This window comes from Pararge aegeria, chromosome 6 (genome assembly GCF_905163445.1).
Source record: "Pararge aegeria chromosome 6, ilParAegt1.1, whole genome shotgun sequence".
Lineage (NCBI taxonomy): Eukaryota > Metazoa > Arthropoda > Insecta > Lepidoptera > Nymphalidae > Pararge > Pararge aegeria.
Genome location: NC_053185.1, coordinates 6,741,244 through 6,761,217, shown reverse-complemented (window position 1 = coordinate 6,761,217; position 19,974 = coordinate 6,741,244). Strand labels below are relative to the sequence as shown.

At 36.2% G+C, this 19,974-nt stretch overlaps 2 protein-coding genes across 5 annotated transcripts in view; one reads left to right on the top strand and one right to left on the bottom strand.

The window, feature by feature from the left end:
* Nucleotides 1–9,104, top strand: part of LOC120624531 — a 47,962-nt gene extending 38,858 nt beyond the window's left edge. For all 3 annotated transcript variants that reach the window (XM_039891132.1, XM_039891133.1, XM_039891134.1), the window contains 5 exons: nt 767–970; nt 2,006–2,230; nt 2,937–3,155; nt 4,179–5,450; nt 8,896–9,104. In XM_039891132.1, the coding sequence (XP_039747066.1) occupies nt 767–970; nt 2,006–2,230; nt 2,937–3,155; nt 4,179–5,450; nt 8,896–8,956 (1,981 nt within the window). In that variant the 3' untranslated portion in view covers nt 8,957–9,104. The remainder of the gene's footprint in view (nt 1–766; nt 971–2,005; nt 2,231–2,936; nt 3,156–4,178; nt 5,451–8,895) is intronic.
* A 1,590-nt stretch (nt 9,105–10,694) lies between these two features.
* On the bottom strand, nt 10,695–14,449 carry LOC120624769. Of its 2 annotated transcripts, none has more exons than XM_039891496.1 (2): nt 14,356–14,449; nt 10,695–11,123 (listed from the first exon to the last, which is right to left on the bottom strand). In XM_039891496.1, exons 1-2 carry the CDS (start codon nt 14,436–14,438, stop codon nt 10,910–10,912), a joined length of 297 nt encoding a protein of 98 aa, XP_039747430.1. In that variant the 5' UTR covers nt 14,439–14,449; the 3' UTR covers nt 10,695–10,909. The 2 variants fall into 2 exon arrangements, with proteins under 2 accessions (XP_039747430.1, XP_039747431.1); XM_039891497.1 differs by lacking the exon at nt 14,356–14,449 and adding an exon at nt 14,115–14,342.
* Nucleotides 14,450–19,974: the final 5,525 nt, after the last annotated feature.

The following is a 19,974-nucleotide window of genomic DNA, read 5'->3' as shown; positions in this document are numbered from 1 at the left end:
CCATGTTTTCCTTCATCGTCGAAGCAAGTGATAATATAGTAATAAAAACGCACATAGCTTAAATATAGAGGTGAAGTCAAAGTGCTACCAACTGGGTTATCAGCGCTTCTACTTTGTTAATTTTGTACTTACTGCATCATAACACCTAACCAATTTAGTAAGCGTATAAAAGAATAATTACTCAATTTCAGTATTAGGTAATCCTGCGTTACTTAATTAATGTTAATGTAGGGAAATTCCGTAACTTTAATAAACGCGTCTTAGTTTTAATCGGCCTTTTTTGATGGATATGTAGGTGACGCTATTAAATTCCATATGGTAGTATTTGATTTGCCGCTGCAGTCAACCCGAAACAACACGATCATTTCACAAAGTTGCTTCTCTTTGACTCCAAATAGAAGTGCATTGAGATAAATAATACCTATGTGATCTTGAATCATCTTACAAAGATTTTGATCATACATACATTTTGACAACCGATTGGCGCAGCGGGCAGCAACCCTGCGTTCTGTGCCCGAGGTTCGATCCCCACAGCTGCAAAATCTTTGTGTGATGAACATGAATGTTTTTCAGTGTCTCAGTATTTGTATGTATATTACAAGTGTTTATTTATAATATTAATAAAAATATCTGTCACTCATCTTAGTACTAACACAAGCTACGCTTACTTTGGGACTAGATGGCGATGTCTGTATTGTCGTGTATATTTATATTTTTAAGCAACTTAATTTCAATTGTATTTACCTGTTTTTTTTATTTTCTATAGTGTGGAGGTGCCAAGTGAAAAGCGCGTACAACGATGGGCCGTTTCAATAGAAGAATTAGTGTCAGACCCTACTGGCCTTCTAGAATTCACTAGTTTTCTTCGAAAAGAGTATTCACATGAGAACATTCGTTTCTGGCTTGCGGTCATGGACCTACGGCGCAGTAGTACTAAACAAATTCCCAAGAAACTTGGAGATATTTACGAGTAAGTATCCCGGGTAGACTAGGAAAACACCAAACTTCCTTCTTCTTCTTGTTGGAACCGATAATAGGAGTAGAGTGGTTGACTCTATAGTTGACCAGGCACTGGTTGTTTTGACCACTTGCAGTATCAAATGTTATTACCACTAAGAATTTCTTTTGATATGGACTATATTTTGTAGCAACTTTGACAAACTAACCAATAATGTTGCCCCTAGAAACAGACAAAAAACTTAACCTACAGATGCATTGTAGCACAGTAGTTCCTATTATACCACCAAATTAAAAATGGACAACCTCTGAGGTAAACACATAACAAACAAAAAATAATCATCAACATCGGGTTAATAATTGGCGGAGTATCGCATAGCAAATATACAAAAAAAAACATACAATCGAATTGAGAACCTTTTTTAAGTCGGTTGTGTAAAATAGGCTATTGTTCTAAAGATTGAACTTATATAAGCGAGAGTTTGAATAATTTCTTAATTAATATATTCAATATACTGAGAATATTAAATATCAACCCTTATAAAAAATAAACGTCGAAACAATTGATATTGAAAAAAAAACAGGGCAGTCCAAGCTCAAACGCATGTGTAAAAACATTATTGTCTAAATAAAATGAGAACCGTCAGAATTCCACAAAATAAAAAGTCTTGTCAGCTACTTTACGAATAAAAAGAAACCGGTGAAATTAAGTCACTGATGGCTTTATTGAATCTTCTGAAAAAGTAGCCTACGAAAGATTGCGATGGATATATAGTATCAGGAATATTATTTTTTACCAACCTTAATATTTTTTTTTATTTTAGTATAAAATACAATACTACATATATTACATACCATTCCGTTTCTATGGTAAGTAAAAAAGGAAACAAAATGTGTAATGTATTCTATCTCATTCTCTCCCATAAATTTATGTTTCCTTCTTTATCGTAACGCATTATCGTTTCAGCGAGTTTGAAATCACAAAGATTCTAAATAAGTTTCTCTTCAAAAAGATTTGGAAAATTATAAAGTGCTAGGACATTTTCAGGGAGTTTCTAAAACCTGGTGCGCCGTGCGAGATAAACATTGACGGCGCGACCGCGGAGCGTGTGACCGAGGGCATCAGGAGTGGTTCCCGGTATGCCCTGGACCACGCTGCGGACCACGTTTACGGGCTCCTGCTCAAGAAAGACTGCTACCCTCGATTCATTCGCTCTGATCACTTCCAGCGGCTGCTTGCTGAGGGCCGGAACGTGTATCAGAAAAAAGCGAAGTATGTTAAGTCTTATTAACATCCATAGGTGTTGTCCTTTTTCAGGGATAAAGAACCCATGTAATTATTCGGCTAATAAACTATTTCTATGCAAGGAATCACGTCAATCCATTGCTCTGTTGATGCGTAATTGAACGACAAACACACAAATACACTTTCGTATTTATAATGAAGTTAAAAGGACTTTACGTTCAACCTAATTAAATTCATCCCCATGAACACCTACATTATTATTGAGTAAATAAACTTACTAAGTCAAAATTTCTGTTTTGATCCGAGCAATTGTGGGTATCTACTAAAGGCGCCAAATGATTCCTGTCGGCCTAATATTGGAAGATTTGTTTTTTTTTTCAAATTGGTATAGAGTTGTGAGGATGGAGGACGGAAACCAAAAAATGGGAGTTGTTAAAAAACCGTATTTCAATAGAATATAAAATAAGCTAGCGCGATCTTAATCCGCGTTTATTACAAATCCCATGGGAAACGTTTGTTTTTCTGATATAAAATGTACCCTATATAACCCTTTGTACCCTTGCAAGGTCACGTCCTACAAAGGACAACATTTAGCAGGGCATGCAAGGAACACGTCGTAGAAAGTGCCTCAGTTTTTTGGTTGTTTATTTAGAGCGTGAAGGAAGAACGAGCAAAGAAACGCACTTTCGGATTTATAATATTAGTGAGGATAACACGTGAATTACTCTCTCAGATTTTTCAATTTCGGCGGGCAAGTGAAGAAGAAGCCCGGCTCGACGAGTGGCAGTGGCGGCAGCAGCGGTGGACCGTTGTCTCGGCGCCGCGGTTCCGACCGCTCGCTGTCTGGCTCGGCGCACGAGCTGGCTGTGTGTGCAGCACAGCCGCCGCCGCGGTCTAACGAGCCACCGCCTCACAGCCACTCGCAATCCAATCTGTGCGAAATAATCTTCAGGTGATGAGCTCTCCCTATCATATTAATTTTAGACATCGCCGCACAGCCACTTAGACCTCTGTCATTAGAGAATCGAATTGAAGTTTTTTTATTGTTTGAAACAGTATATGGGGACTGTACCTACTGTTTTTCATCCCATTTCATCAGGTCAAGATCTGGTGAAGGAATCCTGGCGAAATCGAGGGAACTCTTCAAATATTTTAATACACACCTATGTGTGTGTAGCAATTTGAGTATTTTTTAAAGTAACTTGAGTATATGCTTTCTAAAAGCACCATTTGGTCAAGTGGACCTGACCATGGATGTCCATTGGAACTACTCAATAATAAATATTGCAGGGGTTGTGATTCGATTATGGTTCGTAAGCAATTTATTCTCGTCGCATTAAAACTGCTGGTCGTGAAGTGGCGAAAGAACTCCTCACCCACTAACCACTAGCCCCAGGTTCTTCGGGAAAAGAAAATCTGGTAAAAGGTTATGAACAGTTGACATTTGGCATTTAACACCATTGGCCTCTTAAAATCATAAAAGTTTTTTTTAACTGCAAATTAAAATGCAAAAAATAAATATATTTTTATTTACACAATTTTTTTAAGTAAGGGCCTAGCAAAATGTGGACAATTAATAATGGTACTTTCCTTGCTACTGTATAAAAGGGTTTATGAGGTACATAATCTATAACTAGTTTTTTCAATATTTTACTAGGCACCGATTTAAAATATATTTATTTCTTTATTTATAACTGTAAAACAAAGTCAGTTTTTTGTGATTTTTTTTCGATATACTAAAGAAATAGTACTTATCTACGTAAGAAGAATCATTGTCTAGGTAAGCGCACGCGATGTTGCTAAAATGCAACACGTAAGTACGTTTTCTTAGGACTCGTTGTATAGATACTATTATTTCGGGCTGAAATCCGTAGAAGTATAGATACGAGTATAGACATCTAGTGACTGAATAAAATGAGTTCTAGATATAGATAGATTCTCGTCTATAAATAATTTTAAACGGTATTGGTTACAGGGATCCGCTAGATGACGACACGTCGGATGTACTTCCATGGGAGAGTTCCTCTCGGGAATCTTCGTACGGGACTAGGCGGCGGCAGGACTCGACCGCCGACTCCGGCAGCTCATCCTCGGATGTCAGTGCGGCGGTGGCCACGAGCGAGCGCATTAAGCGCCTCCCGCAGCAAAGCACCCTCGATGGCGGTTTGCGCGGCGCTGCGCCGCCGCTACGCCGCCTGTCGGCCGTGGAGCCACGCCATCTGGCGCCGCTGGGTTCGCCGCCGCACTCGCCGCGGCTGCCGCGGGTGGCACCCGCGCCTCCTCCTCTGCCGGCACCCGTTTCGGTGCACCACCCCACACCCACCATCAGCGTTAGCTCGGCGCCGGATGAGGAATCGGTGAACTCGCCTACACGCACCGCCTCGCCCGAGGATCGCCGCTCGCTGGCGCATTCCGAGGAACCGTCCTCAGTGTTCGCGTCGGCAGACGTCACGCCCACGGAACCGGCCCTCGCCTTCGCTGATCGGTGTATGTTGGTCATCGACGCGGAAACTGCGACCGACGTCGAAGCTGATCCCAAAACTAATACTTTAGATGTTAATTTGAAAGCGACATTAGACGACACGGCGACTATAACCGCGTCTATAAGCTCGTGTGACGATTCGCGAACGGAAACGAGGGAAGAATCGCATGTCGACTCGCGAGATGTATCACACGCGGACTCTAAGGAAGAGTTGACGAGATCTTCCGAGGATGAACCTGCGTCCGTGCGCCTCCCGCCATCCAGGGAAGCGTCTGTGTCGATAGAGGATAAGTCGCTGCCGAGTAGGTATGAACAAAAAAAAGAAGATTTAGCTTGTCAAATGGAAAGTGAGTCTGCGAGTGTTGTGAATAGTGTGGTTCCGATACCGGAGGCGAATACAAGGAACGATCCGGAGGCGCCGGCCACAACGAGTGTTGCCCAGGAGACAGCTGCTACGCAATCTCCGGGCGCGTCTGCACCGGCGCCAGAGCGTGTGGTAGCGGACACGCCAGCCAGCCCTGTGGCGCCGCTCGCGGTCTGCGAAGACATCGGCGCAGACGACGACCACGTAGACAAAGTGCCTTCGGTGCCACCGCAGAGAGTCTCCGGAGATTCCAAGGCGGCGACCGATTCTAACACGTTGAAAAAAATTGCTCATAGAGACGAACTGTCGTCGGTTTCTCAATCTGATATTGTTAAGCGTGATAGTAAGAGCGGAGTCAGTGATCGTAAGCAGCGAAACGACATTTGTCCCTGGGAGGACGAGTAAGTACCTACTTAGAGATGGCCTTTCACTGGTAAACGTAGTGATGTAGTTTGTGCCGAATGACTAGTACCATGGACCATGTAGGTATGTAGTGGCACTGTAGTTTTTGTTGTAGACGTAGTTAGAAGCTCTTAGCATGTAGTTCTTTATGTCACTGGTTCGCTGATTCACATGACAATACCTACTTTTAAAAACAATTATGAATGTTTCTGAGTGAATAAAAATTAACTTTTTTTAAGTCATCGGACGGCTCAAGATCTGTAATTCAGATTCTTTCAATGCGATCGTAAGGTCTTAAGCAATAGATATTATTACCTCTATACACATACACTTTTAGTGTCTCGGAACATCAGTGTGGTTGCATCATTGTGATGCAGGCCTGACGGTTTACATTGTATAGTAGGTACGGTTTTTACGTACATGCACATATATATATTTAAGGTATATGAGATTATGAAAACGCGGTGATTGGTTTACATTAAAATAACTTATTTCGTGTTTAAAAATTTTTGGGCTTCCAAGATAAAGTGATTATCTTTTTGATGTGATAGTTTTAAATGGCAATTATTTTCCATATATAGATTTATTCGATTACTACTTAGTACATTTTAAAGAATTCAAAGTTTCGGTTTGTTTAAGAATCTTTTTTATGAACCCTGTTGAAAGGGATATCTTATGACGGGTATAAAATCATCCATTGCATATAACTTGCTGAAGATCGTATAGACAAAGCACTCGCAATCAGTGCAATAGTATACTGATAACCATAACTTACTTGTCCACTATGAATAAAAAAATAAACTTTTTATACGAGTAGTTAGAAGTCAGTTTAGTTTTTAGTGAGAAACATGAATTGATCCGGACACGGCAAACGGTACGACTCTCCCTATGCCGTCATGCTCACTGTCCGCCACCGCATATTAAAGTATTTTGTATTTATATCCTGTAATCATTATTTTATGATTGATATTCTTATAAAAAGCGAGAATAATTAAATCAATAGAAACAATATATTTTTTTATTTTTAAGCTATACATATTTATTCGTTTTTATAAATTCTACTATAAACTCTAATATTTCATAGCAGCCGGGCGTACCGTTAACTACATCAGGCAGCAAGGTTTTTTTTTTTTAAATCCTTGTAGCGTGATGTAGGACATCTATTCTTCCTAACATTATAAATCATCATCATATCATCCCATTACCGGTCTGCTGTAGGGCATGGGCACTAACAAAAAGGAAAATTAAACTTAGCTTTTTCTCCATAAAGAGGACAAACCTCTTTATGATATGGGTGACTAACTAATATACCCATCTTATTAAGTCACCACAAGTTATAGTCAATGGACTGTATCTACAAAAATCTCATTTGGTAAAGCACAGATCTTACCAAGTCTCACTCTACACATTTTTACTTACAAAGTATGAGATTTTCTACCTACGGTCTATTTTTTCTTCGATACTTGTCTTACAATGTAAACAGTATTTTTGTAACTTTAAAAAAAAGTTTTTTTAAATTGCAAGGAACCATAATCATAATTAAAACACAATTATAAAAAGATAATGTATTTTTATTGAGATTGTTTTTATTTTTATATCGAACTTGTTATTTCTAATTTTTAAACATACTTTACGCTTAAAAGTAATGTATAGATTATTTAAATTTTAGCTCAAGGAAGAAAAATTGCATTCACGTTTAATTATTCGATCGCGTGAAAGTTATTTACAGTAGCGCCATCTAGTGACAATACTTCGGAATGGTACTATCACTAGATGGAGCTCTCACGATACCACACAAATGATATTTAACTAACACACGATCGAATAAGTAAACTGAGGTAAAAAATCTCACACTTGGCACTCAGTTTGCGACAAGTCGACAAGAAGACATGCTACCAATAAAATACTAAATGGTTACCAAATATTCTCTGTGTACTATTGTTGAAATTGCCATTTCGACTTGACTTGGACTGTAGTTATTCGTTAATTGTATATTTAGTTTTTTTAATTTGTTAGTAGATCTAGACCCTTGATTTTATAATATAACTAAGACAATTTCAGTATTGTTATTATTAAATCTCACCCAGTCTACGTCCGTTTTTGGCTATAACGAAATTAAATTGAAACATCTTTGCTTTTATTCACACGTACAACATTATCTGAGCTTGTATATAAAAGTTTTTTAAATTTTATTTTCGTTTTTATTTTTTATGGCCTAGCACTCACTGCTACACTATTTACAAGCATTATTATGGAGTGCATGCGAAATCCCAATGCTCTAATTGTTATTGTATTGACGCTTCTTTTAATTTTAAAAATTGATCTTCTACGTGTTCTGTTCTAATTTTTACTTTATTTCCTAGTATCCTCATTGGTTGATTGAAGGATTGCAATATCAGGTCATCTGTTAACATCTGCTTGGTGAAGCTGAACCGTTCGGGAGTTTCGAATGCACATTGCGCCTTTATAGTAATGGTTGTAAATCGTTAATATGTTATAACGGTCCTGTAACGGAACCAAACAACCAAATATTCATATTTGGTTCCGTTATTTATATTGTTGTAATCAGTGCAATCGTTCGGTAAACAGTAGTTAAAATTTTATCCATTAGTTACTCGTGCATAACGTAGTGCTGGATTAGGAACGTAGAAAGGCTGAGCAGATACCACAGTTGCTCCATTCAAACCTTCCTTTTTTGTTCCTGCTTGGAAATGCATTTAACAGTCCAGTAATGAAAAACAAACTCTATTTTTTTTGTATCGATCTTACTATAGGCTTAAATAATTTTTACTTGTTAGTCTGCACTTTAAATAAGCCAAATCACGTTAGCTAACGACCCAGAGCTGTTTTTTTCAGGCACTGATATAACACATGGAAGTTAGTAACTTTTATTGCAAATACTATTCTATTTCTCTCTCTTTAGGATTAAAACCCATTTTTGAGATTATACCTCTCGAACCATATTAGCGCAGAATGGGTGCATGTTTTGATGATCTAAATTTCTCTCTTTTAAAAGAGAGTAAACCAGTACTAAACCGTTCAACGCATCTCCGTAAAAGAGCGCTAAGAATATAACAAAAAACATTTACATTAAAATGGCATACACTTAGGTACGTATATTGCAGGTCATCGGTATAGTTATGATGAGTTGACCAAAGTCAAAGCAATTTTTTTATAACGAATTTTTTTAGGAATAAGGTAAACTTTTTAAGGCGAGGCACTTTTTATGTGAAGATATATTTTTTCTCCGCTCTGCACAGTACTCTCCGAGGCACGAGCTCCGAGAAACTGACACTGAGTTTTAACAGAAAAAAAAACAATTCTTAATTGAGAATGGAATTCTGAACTACACCATCCGTAATTAAACACTAAACCAACGAGACAGCCGTAGTTGTAACCTGTGTTGAAGCTATTCCCATTGCTAAACCCCGTTTTCTTTTACAGGAATTCCTGCGACAGTGACGCGCCCTTTGTTAAAACTTATGCAACGCTCGGTTATTTATAATTTACGTAGGCGAATGTCGAGACTATTTTATGACGTCAGGGTTATAGACAAAAATATTTAATTTTTTATCTTAGACCCTATGTTTCGATTGTCACAAGAGTTAGCTCTTAATTGTGTAATTACGAATATATGAATATTTTGAAGTAAATGATCGTTAATTATTAGAATCATGTGTTTTATTTGAGAAAGCCTTTCCTCATCTCTCAATAGGTACACACCCACAATCTTAACAATTATTCATTGTAAAGTCAACATCTCCTGAGGATTCTCCGGTTTCGGAGCGATAAGGATTTAAGAAATTATAAATTACACCGTACAGACTGCTGCTTTTCGCGGACTATAGCAAAGGTACACGGTTCATAAGGTACACAGCTTTTTGTTACGTGGGAATTCTTTATACTTAGATACCACCGAATCACTAATCAAGTGTTCCAAATGGTTCGCTGGTGGCTGAGTCAGGGGAAAGCTTCCGCATACATCATCACTCTGCCAGCGGCGTCCGTTGAGGCAGACCTTTGATATTATCATCATCATACCAGCCCATTACCAGCCAACACTGAGAAGGGTTGAGGCCGTAGTCGCTCGACCTGTGCAGATTGGTGGACCTAACACGCCTTTGAGAACAAATGCTTATGGAAAAATCTCAGGTATGCTTGTTTCCCCACGACATTTTCTTTCATCATTAAATCACGTAATTTTTAAAAGAGAGATTTTGAGATTCGATCACGGCCGCAGAGTGAAGTCCTAGTCCTAACCACTAGGCTAACACCGCTTTTATATAGGTACCGAACTATTGCAAGTTTATGATAAACAGATACACGGTATCTGATAAACTCTAGTATAAAAAAACTAAACTTTTTAGTTTGCGTTCCTTATAATGTAAGTTTCATGGTTCACTACATGTTCAAAAATCGTGCATAAACACCAAAATAATCTGGGTTTTGTTTCATCATTATCAACCCACTACAGTGCACGTACGGGTCTCCTGTCAGAATGAGAAGGGCTTTTGAATGGGGACCTTTTATGTCATGCTTTTCTATTATTATTTTTTGAAGATGAGAAATACACATTGAATTGAGATTAAGATATAAGTCGCTAAGACGGGTGGACGGACGAAAAGACACCGAAAGCTTAGTAATAATATCCTGTTGGTACCGATTTGTTATGGAATCCTATAAATTGCGTAAAATTTTTGATAACCGATAGAATATTTTTTATACTAACTTGTATAAAAAATATTCTATGTGCATAACTAATCCACAAAAATAGAACTAAAGATGATGAGATAAGGTATCGTCCGGTTATTATACTTAAGCTCGTTATAGAGTAGAAGCAAGGCTCGCCAAATTCTTATCCTAATAATAACTTTAATTCAATAAAGGCACCTCGGTCAGTAGTTAGTGTAAAAAGAAATAATAAAATATAGCATTTTCAATATCATATTACAAAATCCCTTTTCATTGTGGAAGGAGACCTTTGCCCTGTATTGGGCCGGTAATGGGTTGGATGAAGAGTACAAAATCTATCTTGGTCATACTCGTAAGTATTTAGTGGTATTTTTTTCGTTAGAAGGGTACATCAAACATTTTTTGAATGGCCAGATTCAATCAACTGATTCTATACAATTAATATAAAATTTACGTTTATTTTCTTTGGCTTTGCGAATCCCTACGAGTCCCTACCCATGCAAATATAATTGATTACTTTGACTAAGGGCAAATCTAAAAAAAACACAAAAAAATTATATCAAAGTTTATTTTAAATTAAGCGAAGGAACGGAAACACAACTTACAATTATAATTTAATATTCCAAACAAATTATACCGATTGCTAAAAATGTAAGCCGATTTTTTATCACTGCGAGGTAAATTCAATTTTTTCTGCCTTATAAAACAACTGAGAAATTCATGTGATAATTAAACTTATATTAACACCGGCTGGGTCTAATTGCGTTTAGAATACGTCTCGGCAAACTCCATCAGCTCCCATTTTCTGGCCTGGTGGACAATTTCCTGGTACTTGGATCATGTTCCTTAATGCCGTTTCTGGTTCTACGGGTGGTTCTTCGATGGAATTGGTCTTTGTTTCCTTGGTCTCCTCAACAACCTTGGCTTTTACATCGTCTACTTCATCCGGGAAGACGATACGGTCGTTGTCGGCCATTGTACTGGAATTGATAAAAAAAATGCTTTTCAAACTAACATGATGTACAGGAAGTAGGGAATATCTAGTTCGGAATTGATAAAGACACTGGCATTCTTTATTGAACATTCAAATGTTTAGAAGTGGTAATATCGTAGTGGCTAGGACAACGGCTTCACCTTTGGGAGGGCCGAGTTTGAATCCAAGCACGCACTACTAACTTTGCCAAGTTATGTGCGTTTTAAGCGATTAAAATACTTTCTTCAACGGTAAAGGAAAACATCGTGAGGACACCTGCATGCTTAAGGGTTCTATATAATGTTCTCAAAGGAGTGGAGTACACCAATCCACACTTGGCCAGAGTGGTAGACTAATGCCTAAACCCTCTACAATATTAAAGACTCGTGCTCTGTAATGGGCCGGAAATGGGTTGATATGATGATGATAATAAAAATGTTTAAACGTAATGTGCGCGATAACAGGGATTGATTTTGGATTGAAAAATAAATAGGGTTTAAACGAGAGCTAAATATTAATTATCATCAAATTTTGTAGTATCAATGTAAGGTGGTTGAAAATATATAGGGTTAGAAATGCTTACCTACTAGGTACTACATTAGTAATTACTAATCGTCACAAAAACAAAGCACCAAAAAACTTAAGGTTCAATTGTTTTTTCTTAATAATATACCTAATCATATTCATCAGCATCCTTATCAACACATTAACCACTCAAAACACAGGTCCACGAATGAAAAGGCGTTAGGCCGTAGTGTGGATTGGTGGATTTCACACGTCTTTGACAACATTATACTGAAGGCTTGCAGGTTTCCTCCCGACGTTTCCTTTCATCAATAAGCAAGTAATATTTAATGGCTCTAAACGCACATCACTTTGGAAAGTTAGAAGTGTGAATGTGCTAACCATTGGTCTACTATCGTCGTTAAATAGTAAAAATTATAGATAGGATAGTAAATTACACTAAGTAGTTATGTTTAATAAATATAAGTTGGAATAGATGCGCCGTTGTCACATCTCACTGCACATCACATCACGCTAAATAACCTTATGTCACACTTATGCCAACACTTACGCCAACTTATGCCACAGTTATGCCAACACATACGCCAGCTTATGCCATACTTATGCCACACAAAACAATGGGAGTCACATCATGTCTTTATTTCGATGCCTAACAGACATAAAATATTAGGTACGCTTCTTTATTGCGGAATTAATTGCTTATGGTTCCAATTAGAATCACCTTAAAAGGGTAGCCTCATGGCATAAGAAATGTTATAAAAATGCATCAATCTTTACCAGGCTACCTTGCAGAAGACGGGATAAAATTTCTAATACACGCACTTACATTCGCTTGCAGTTATTATGAGCTCTTAAAACATTTAATTCCTTCGTCAGTTTCTATAAGTAGCCAGGCATAGGCCATACGCCATAGTCGATAACATTATTCCTATTTACCTAATTAAAACTGACTGATTGAAAACGTCGAGCTTCGGTTTGTTTGGAATGAAACTTTGCATAGCGTGAAATGTAACGAGAGAAACGTGTTATGATAGTCAGGGGCTCATATCATAATAAGTAGGTGAATAATATGCAATGCCCACAATGCCCCTATTTTATTCAGATTTTTTTTTATTAATTTTCTGCTTTTACAAAATAGTCTGGTTTAGAGATAGAAATACACACTTCAAGGCCAATATAAAATGACTGGTACTGTGTATCAGACCACTAAAAATCTATTCATAGGATAGACTCATATCATAGCATATTACTGCGTACTGATTAGGTTATTAAACAAACTTAATGGCGCCCATTGGTGCTAAAACGATTTTTAAAAGAGCACCAATTTGGCACCTGCTATTGTTAACTTGAAGTATTATTTTAAAGAATACAATAAGCGTTTATTGGGGGCCAAATTAGAACTAAACTTTTATCGCACGTCCTAATCTATACTTATATTAATATCGATGGTTCTTATAAAATTTTCTTGGTTGATATGCATAAAGTTAGCGTTTCCTGTAAACTCCCTATTATTATAATTATGTAGTGAACAAAGCTATACTAAAATCAACAGCGGAAGTTTAAAATTAGCACAGAAATTCCAAATGTTAAGTCAAACATCGGTTCAGCTAGTCATTATAAAAAAGAGACGCAAAAAGTAATAGTTATATAAGAACCTCGTCGAGCTGCGAATTTTTTCTTCGAACTAGTTTCTTTCGTAGGAAACAAGGCCTTTTTTATTAGCCAAGTCACGCGTTTTGTAGATGATTTCACTGACGTAGCTTCGCAGGAAGCAGATCCCGAGGCCTTAGCTCATTATGTCATTAGTACTCATTATTGATCCACATTGATTCACATCGCGGTATTCTTATGGAACGCGTGGATCGCGATACGTTAACTTTATTGTAAACCCCTTTTAAAGCTTGTGTACAACTGTGTGATGCTTACATCGAAAAATTTAGCATTTAGTATCCTTTGTAAATTGACAGAGAAATTATCAAACACGTTCATTGCATTGCGGGACATCTGATGCTAGTTATTCCCGCGGCCTATGAACGTCAGTTGCGCCTTAGTCCAGATATATTTCATTAACCTACTTTAAATTTTGAGTTATCCTGTTTTGATAATAAATTAAACAGTACCTAAGCTTATACAAATTAGTGACATAACCAATCATTGCAATAGTTACTCTACAATAGCAGCATGCAAATCTTATATAAGTTAATATGTTGACGTTGATTTTCTTTTCGGGATTGTGATGATTTTTTCCCATTATTACACTCATGAGGTGGCCTTATTTAGATTGTATAAGAAGGTGACAGTCATTCTTTTAAAAAAACTAAAGAAATACAAATTTCGCGGTAATTTGAATCCCTTGATTATTTGATCCTACATATTGAGATTTAAATGGAAAATTCAATTTTAAGTTTACTTTTGAAATACCTACATAACTCACGTGCTTTGTTAACAGTAGAACTATGTCTAGCTCACTTACCTACAGCAAAACAACGGAAATACTTTAATGACAACCACTTTAATGAAAACATGCATTTCACGAGGTCGATCCTATATAATCCTTGTCATATTTTATCTATGATTGATGTTAAAACAATAACAACTATGGACACTGATCAGCATGAAAACAAATAACTAATGGTCGATATTACATATTTTTGGAAAATAATGATTATGACGTAAATTAGTATTTGTATACTTGATTTGCTAAAATTACATACAGTTGCCAATATAATAGTATCAAAGTTGCACAAGCTAATATTTTAAAACCCATCACTGAACCGTATTTCATTAAAACAAACATAGAAAATAAAGAAGGACTTACAATGAGGTAAATTTATATATATAGAGAAAGGATCGTCTTGAAACACTACGTGCCTGCACGCTCTCAATGCTACGTATGGTGAATATTTCCTGTTGGCCGTCTGTTTATATCGAAAATCCACACGCTCGTTTATCGTGGAAGCCTGTGCAAACGATTACAACCAACGTAACTCTTAGTCACTAAGACACTCCTACAATAATATTACCTGGAGTTTTTATCAAGAGTTTCTTTATTTATTTTCCTATATCGATGACGACTATTGATCAAGTTGTAAAACGCCTTAGTAAACGGTTCCTAAATATATGAGTATTTTTTGGAAACGCAGCTTATCAGTTATTATGATAAGATTGTATCCTAAACCCCGGTTCGGTTCACGCATATTATTTATTTATTGAATTTGTACCAAAGAGGTAGCGGTATACCTTAGTAATAAACAGGAAAGATGAAGATAAAGAAAGCTAGAAAGGGCAGGAGAATAGGTCGGTCTAATAAACACAAATCTTTAATCATCTGCCCGACTGCTTGGGGAATATAAAAAAGAGAAAGAATACATACAATATTTTATATATTAATAAATGAACTGATGTACAATTTTAATGGTTTTTTTACGCCGAACATCCCAAATACATCTAAAATAGATTCATTTTCTAATAAGTTTATTAAGTTATGAAAGTAATAACAAATTAGTCGGAAATCGTGCTTTGTTTAACTTCAGATTGAAATGCCAAAATATCTTATTTCAAACAGTATAATAACTTTACGCGTAATTAGAGGGGTAAAGGTAAATACTTATTAAATTTAACATTATTTATATTATTCTTATACACAGTGGTTAGAGTTAATTCCTCAAAAACTCCTCACTGAAGCTATTTTGATCATACCTACATACTTCTGTGATACCCGATTTGGCATACAAAGAAACATTTACAAGAAAAACGCTATACATAAAACAACAAAAATGTATTGTTATTAATGTAACTACTACATACAAACATATTTTAGACCGACCAGTTGATTTATAATTTCAAAGAAATTAAATATCAATACATTACACATACATTTCAACTCATTGTTATCGTGGAAATATCTGCAAATTCAGCAGAAACGGGGTATTTCGTATTGTGTCAGGCTAACCACTTGAGACAAGATAACAGGATGGCGTCAGTAATAGAGGTAGGTAAGGATTCAATCAATGTGGTAATCAAGTAGATACTTAGCAGGTATTATAATACACAATATACATGGATTGATAAGGAAAACTTAGTCACATTAATAATTATTACGTTAACAAATAGCAGATACCTGCATTTGTAACAATTAGTTCATTAAAATATAATTCTTTTTGACGTCAATAAAATACCAATGCGTTTGTGATAGCCTGGTGGTGAGGACTTCGGTCAGACTTTCGGGGGACCGAGTTTGATCCCCGAAACGCATTTCAAGTTATGTGCGTTTTAAGCCATGAAATATCACCTGCTTTGACTGTGATGGCAAAAATCTTAAGGAAACCTGCAAGCCTGATGCCTGAGAATTTTTCATAAAGTTCTCATAGGCGTGTGAAATATACAGGTGACAAGTAATACGTTATTCAAGGAAATAACAAGAAAGTGTTAAGATAGGTATATACATGTATATAACTAGTTTGTAAGGGGATTGTTTTAGATTATTTACTAAAATTTAACCCTTGTACCGAATTTAATTTGGAAATGATAAAGATATTGGTGCTAATTGTCTTTTACCCGAATACCAATAATACTAAATTGCCAGGGTAGTTGCTTAAACAAGGTAGTGGAATCCTTTTGGAAGGGACAGCAAGCAATATAATTATTTTAGAGACTAATGTATGGAACATTAACAGAATCTACACCATTGATAAAGTAAAAGGGCAAGAGACTCACCAACAAGAATAGACAGTTATGCCGCTTTTAAATTAGTCATATAATTACTCTGTCCGAAACTTAGATCTAAGAGCGAAGATTAGATTAGATTTTATTTAAAATATCGGAATGCTCTGTCGTTCTAGGTAAATGCTTAATAAATAGCCGAACACTCACCAAAATGATCACCATAAATTCCGTATGTCACGGCAATATCCATAGTTGTCTAATAAGTATCCCTTTGGACAAAATGTTGGCACTTTTATCATGTATCTTGGACCCAAGTGGACTTTTAATGCTTTTCCTTTACTATTCCTTTTCAATTCTGTCATTATCTCAACTACTCGGGCTTTTGTCTGTGCTACTTCATCGGGGAATATAATGCGGTTTACGTCCGTCATGGCACTGAAAGTAAAAGGAAGAATTATTTCTGAATCAAAAAAGGACCAACGTCCATATTTATTAAATCACTATTTTAGTGTATAAAGGTATCCGTGTTAGTTTCAAGGACATAAAGGATACCCTATTACTGAATTTAATCAAAACTGTTCTGCTATACAACATGACACGGTTTTATCAGAATTGTGTTTTAGATAGGTCTCATATAAACCAGAGTAAAAGTACATTGCGCTCTCCTTCCCATATACTATATATTTGCAAAACTACTTTTATCCGTCTCTGCATGTAAAAAGTGCAAAGTGAAAAGCCGAATTCGCATTTATAACATTAATACAGATCAATAACCGCAAGCCTATGAATATCCTTCGGCATGCCTTTAATTTGTGTAATTTGCTTCTGGACGTTCTTATTAATAATAATAATAATAATGTGTCCCACTGCTGGGCACAAGCCTCCGCTTTCATAGGAGAGATGGTACGTACAATAAGGGTTGGTGGACGTTAACGAATATTTTTACAAGGTAACGTGCTCGCGGCTAACGTGAGGCACTAACCTAACCCAACTCCGGGTTGATACTGCACATTCTCAGAAAAAACTGAATAGGCTCACAATTTTTGGCCTAAAACAGTATTTGAACCTCGTGATCCGTAGTTGAATATGATAATCACTAGACCAACGAGGCAGTTAAGGTAGTTAATAAGAAAGCTAGGGAAACAACACAGAATTCAGAATACAATTCTTACCATTCAGCGGTTATCCATATTGCAAAGATTAGCAAACACCCAGAATAAAACATTTTTTATGAATTAAATTGAATGGAAAATAACAAAAACCCGTGTTAATGACTATTGACCCGGAAAGTTAATGGCCCGAGTTTGGCATATCTTTGTTCCTACCAAAATATTTTGTCATAATATTACATTTTACCATAAATCATTATCCTTGTGCTATTAATACAATAATATTATTATATAATCAGGTGAATAACCTACTGTGAATAATTAATATATTTAATTTTTAATTTTTGAAAAGGTAATGGATGAAGTGTTATTTAAAATATCAAAGTGTAATAAAAAGTTAATAATATGCGGAGATTTTAATGTAAACATTTTAGAAAATAACTCTTTAAGTATCAAGTTATTGAATTTATTTAAAACTTACAATCTATCAAATATGTTCATGGAGCCCACAAGAATAACTGCTACTAGCGCCACCTGTTTGGATAACATCTTTACAAATATAATTCCTATAAGCAAAAATATTATTAGTAAATTAGACTCTGATCATTGTGGTCAAATTATTCAATTTGAAAATGTGAAGAAAAATGTTTCTAAACGTAAAATAACATTTGTTCCTGTAACATCCAACCGCATAGAGAAAATGAGATATAGCCTAGTAAATGACCTCCCATTCCTACCCTCAGGGGCGACTCCAAATGCAATGTACAGCTCCTTTTTCAATACCTTTAATAGACTATTTCATTCTATATTTACTAGTAAGTCGGTTGTGATTACTGATACATTAAATTTTAGTGAGTGGGCGACAGTTGAACTTCATAAAAATAGGCAAAAGCTGTACGAATTGTATGCTGAACGTCAATTTAACACTGGTGATAAGTTTGGGGATTATGTTAAATTGTTTTCCAAGAATTTTAAACGCGCTTGCCACTTAGAAAAGACGCGATACATCAAAAATAAAATTAAAAATAGCAGCAATGCAATCAAAACTACTTGGAACATAATTAATGAGGAGACGGGAAGAGTAACACCACGAAATATTAACTTTAAACTTAATGTAGATAATAAAGCCTTAACAACAGATTTCGAGGTGGCTACTGCTTTTGAAACCTTCTTTACCAACATTCCCGTCTCCACAACAGAATCATTAAACTCTTCACCAGATATGGCTCTCTCTCTATTAAAGGAAAATGTGCCTGAGTGTAACCATTCTTTTAAATTCACGCATGTTAGTGGCTCTGACGTTATTAAAGCCTTTAAATTATTAATTAATAAAAAAACAAATGATCTGTGGGGCATTTCCGTAAACGTTGTCAAATCATTAATTGATATTGTTGCACCCGATTTAGCCTTAATATTTAATAATTGTATAGATTGTGGTGTGTTTCCTGACTTAATGAAACTTAGTAAAATAGTTCCATTGTTTAAATCGGGTAGTACTTCTGACCCCACTAACTTTAGACCAGTATCCGTACTACCCACTTTCAGTAAAATCTTTGAAAAACTCATTTTAAATCAATTACTTTACCATTTTCATAAGTATAATTTACTTCATATTAAGCAATTTGGTTTCACACGGGGTCGCTCAACAATCGACGCAGGTGTTGAGCTAATACAAAACATATTTGAAGCCTGGGAGGAGTCACGTGATGCACTTGGTGTGTTCTGTGACTTATCTAAGGCGTTTGATTGTGTTCAACACGAAACGTTAGTTAGGAAACTACACCACTATGGAATTCAGGGTGTAGCTCTAGACTTAATGAGTAACTATCTACGCGATAGAATTCAGAAAGTCGACGTGAATGGAAAACGGTCTAATGGATCAGTTATGAAAATAGGTGTCCCACAGGGGTCTATATTAGGACCATTTCTGTTCCTTATTTACATTAATGACCTTCCTTACCTTGCCAAGGATAAACACGGGGTAGTTCTGTTTGCCGATGATACATCACTGACTTTTAAAATAAATCGACGTGAACTAGCTTTTGACGACGTAAACAACTCTCTCGCTAAAGTGGTACAGTGGTTTGAAGCTAATAATTTGGTTCTTAACGGAAAAAAAACCAAGTGTATAAAATTCACTTTACCTAATGTTAAACACGTGAAAACCACTGTACTACTTAATAATGAGGAACTGAAACTGGAGGATACGACAGTTTTTCTAGGAATAACGTTAGATTCTAAACTTCAATGGGGCCCTCATGTAAATAATTTATCGAACAGGCTTAGTTCTGCTGCCTATGCGGTAAAGAAGATACGCCATATGACCGACGTAGAAACTGCTAGACTGGTATATTTTAGTTACTTTCACAGCATTATGTCATATGGAATTTTACTTTGGGGTAATGCTGCTGATATTAGCACTATTTTCGTGCTGCAGAAGAGGGCTGTTCGTTCTATCTACAAAATGGGTCCGAGAGAGTCATTGAGAGATAAATTTAAAGATTTTAAAATAATGACAGTGTATAGTCAGTACATATTTGAAAATTTAATGTACGTCCA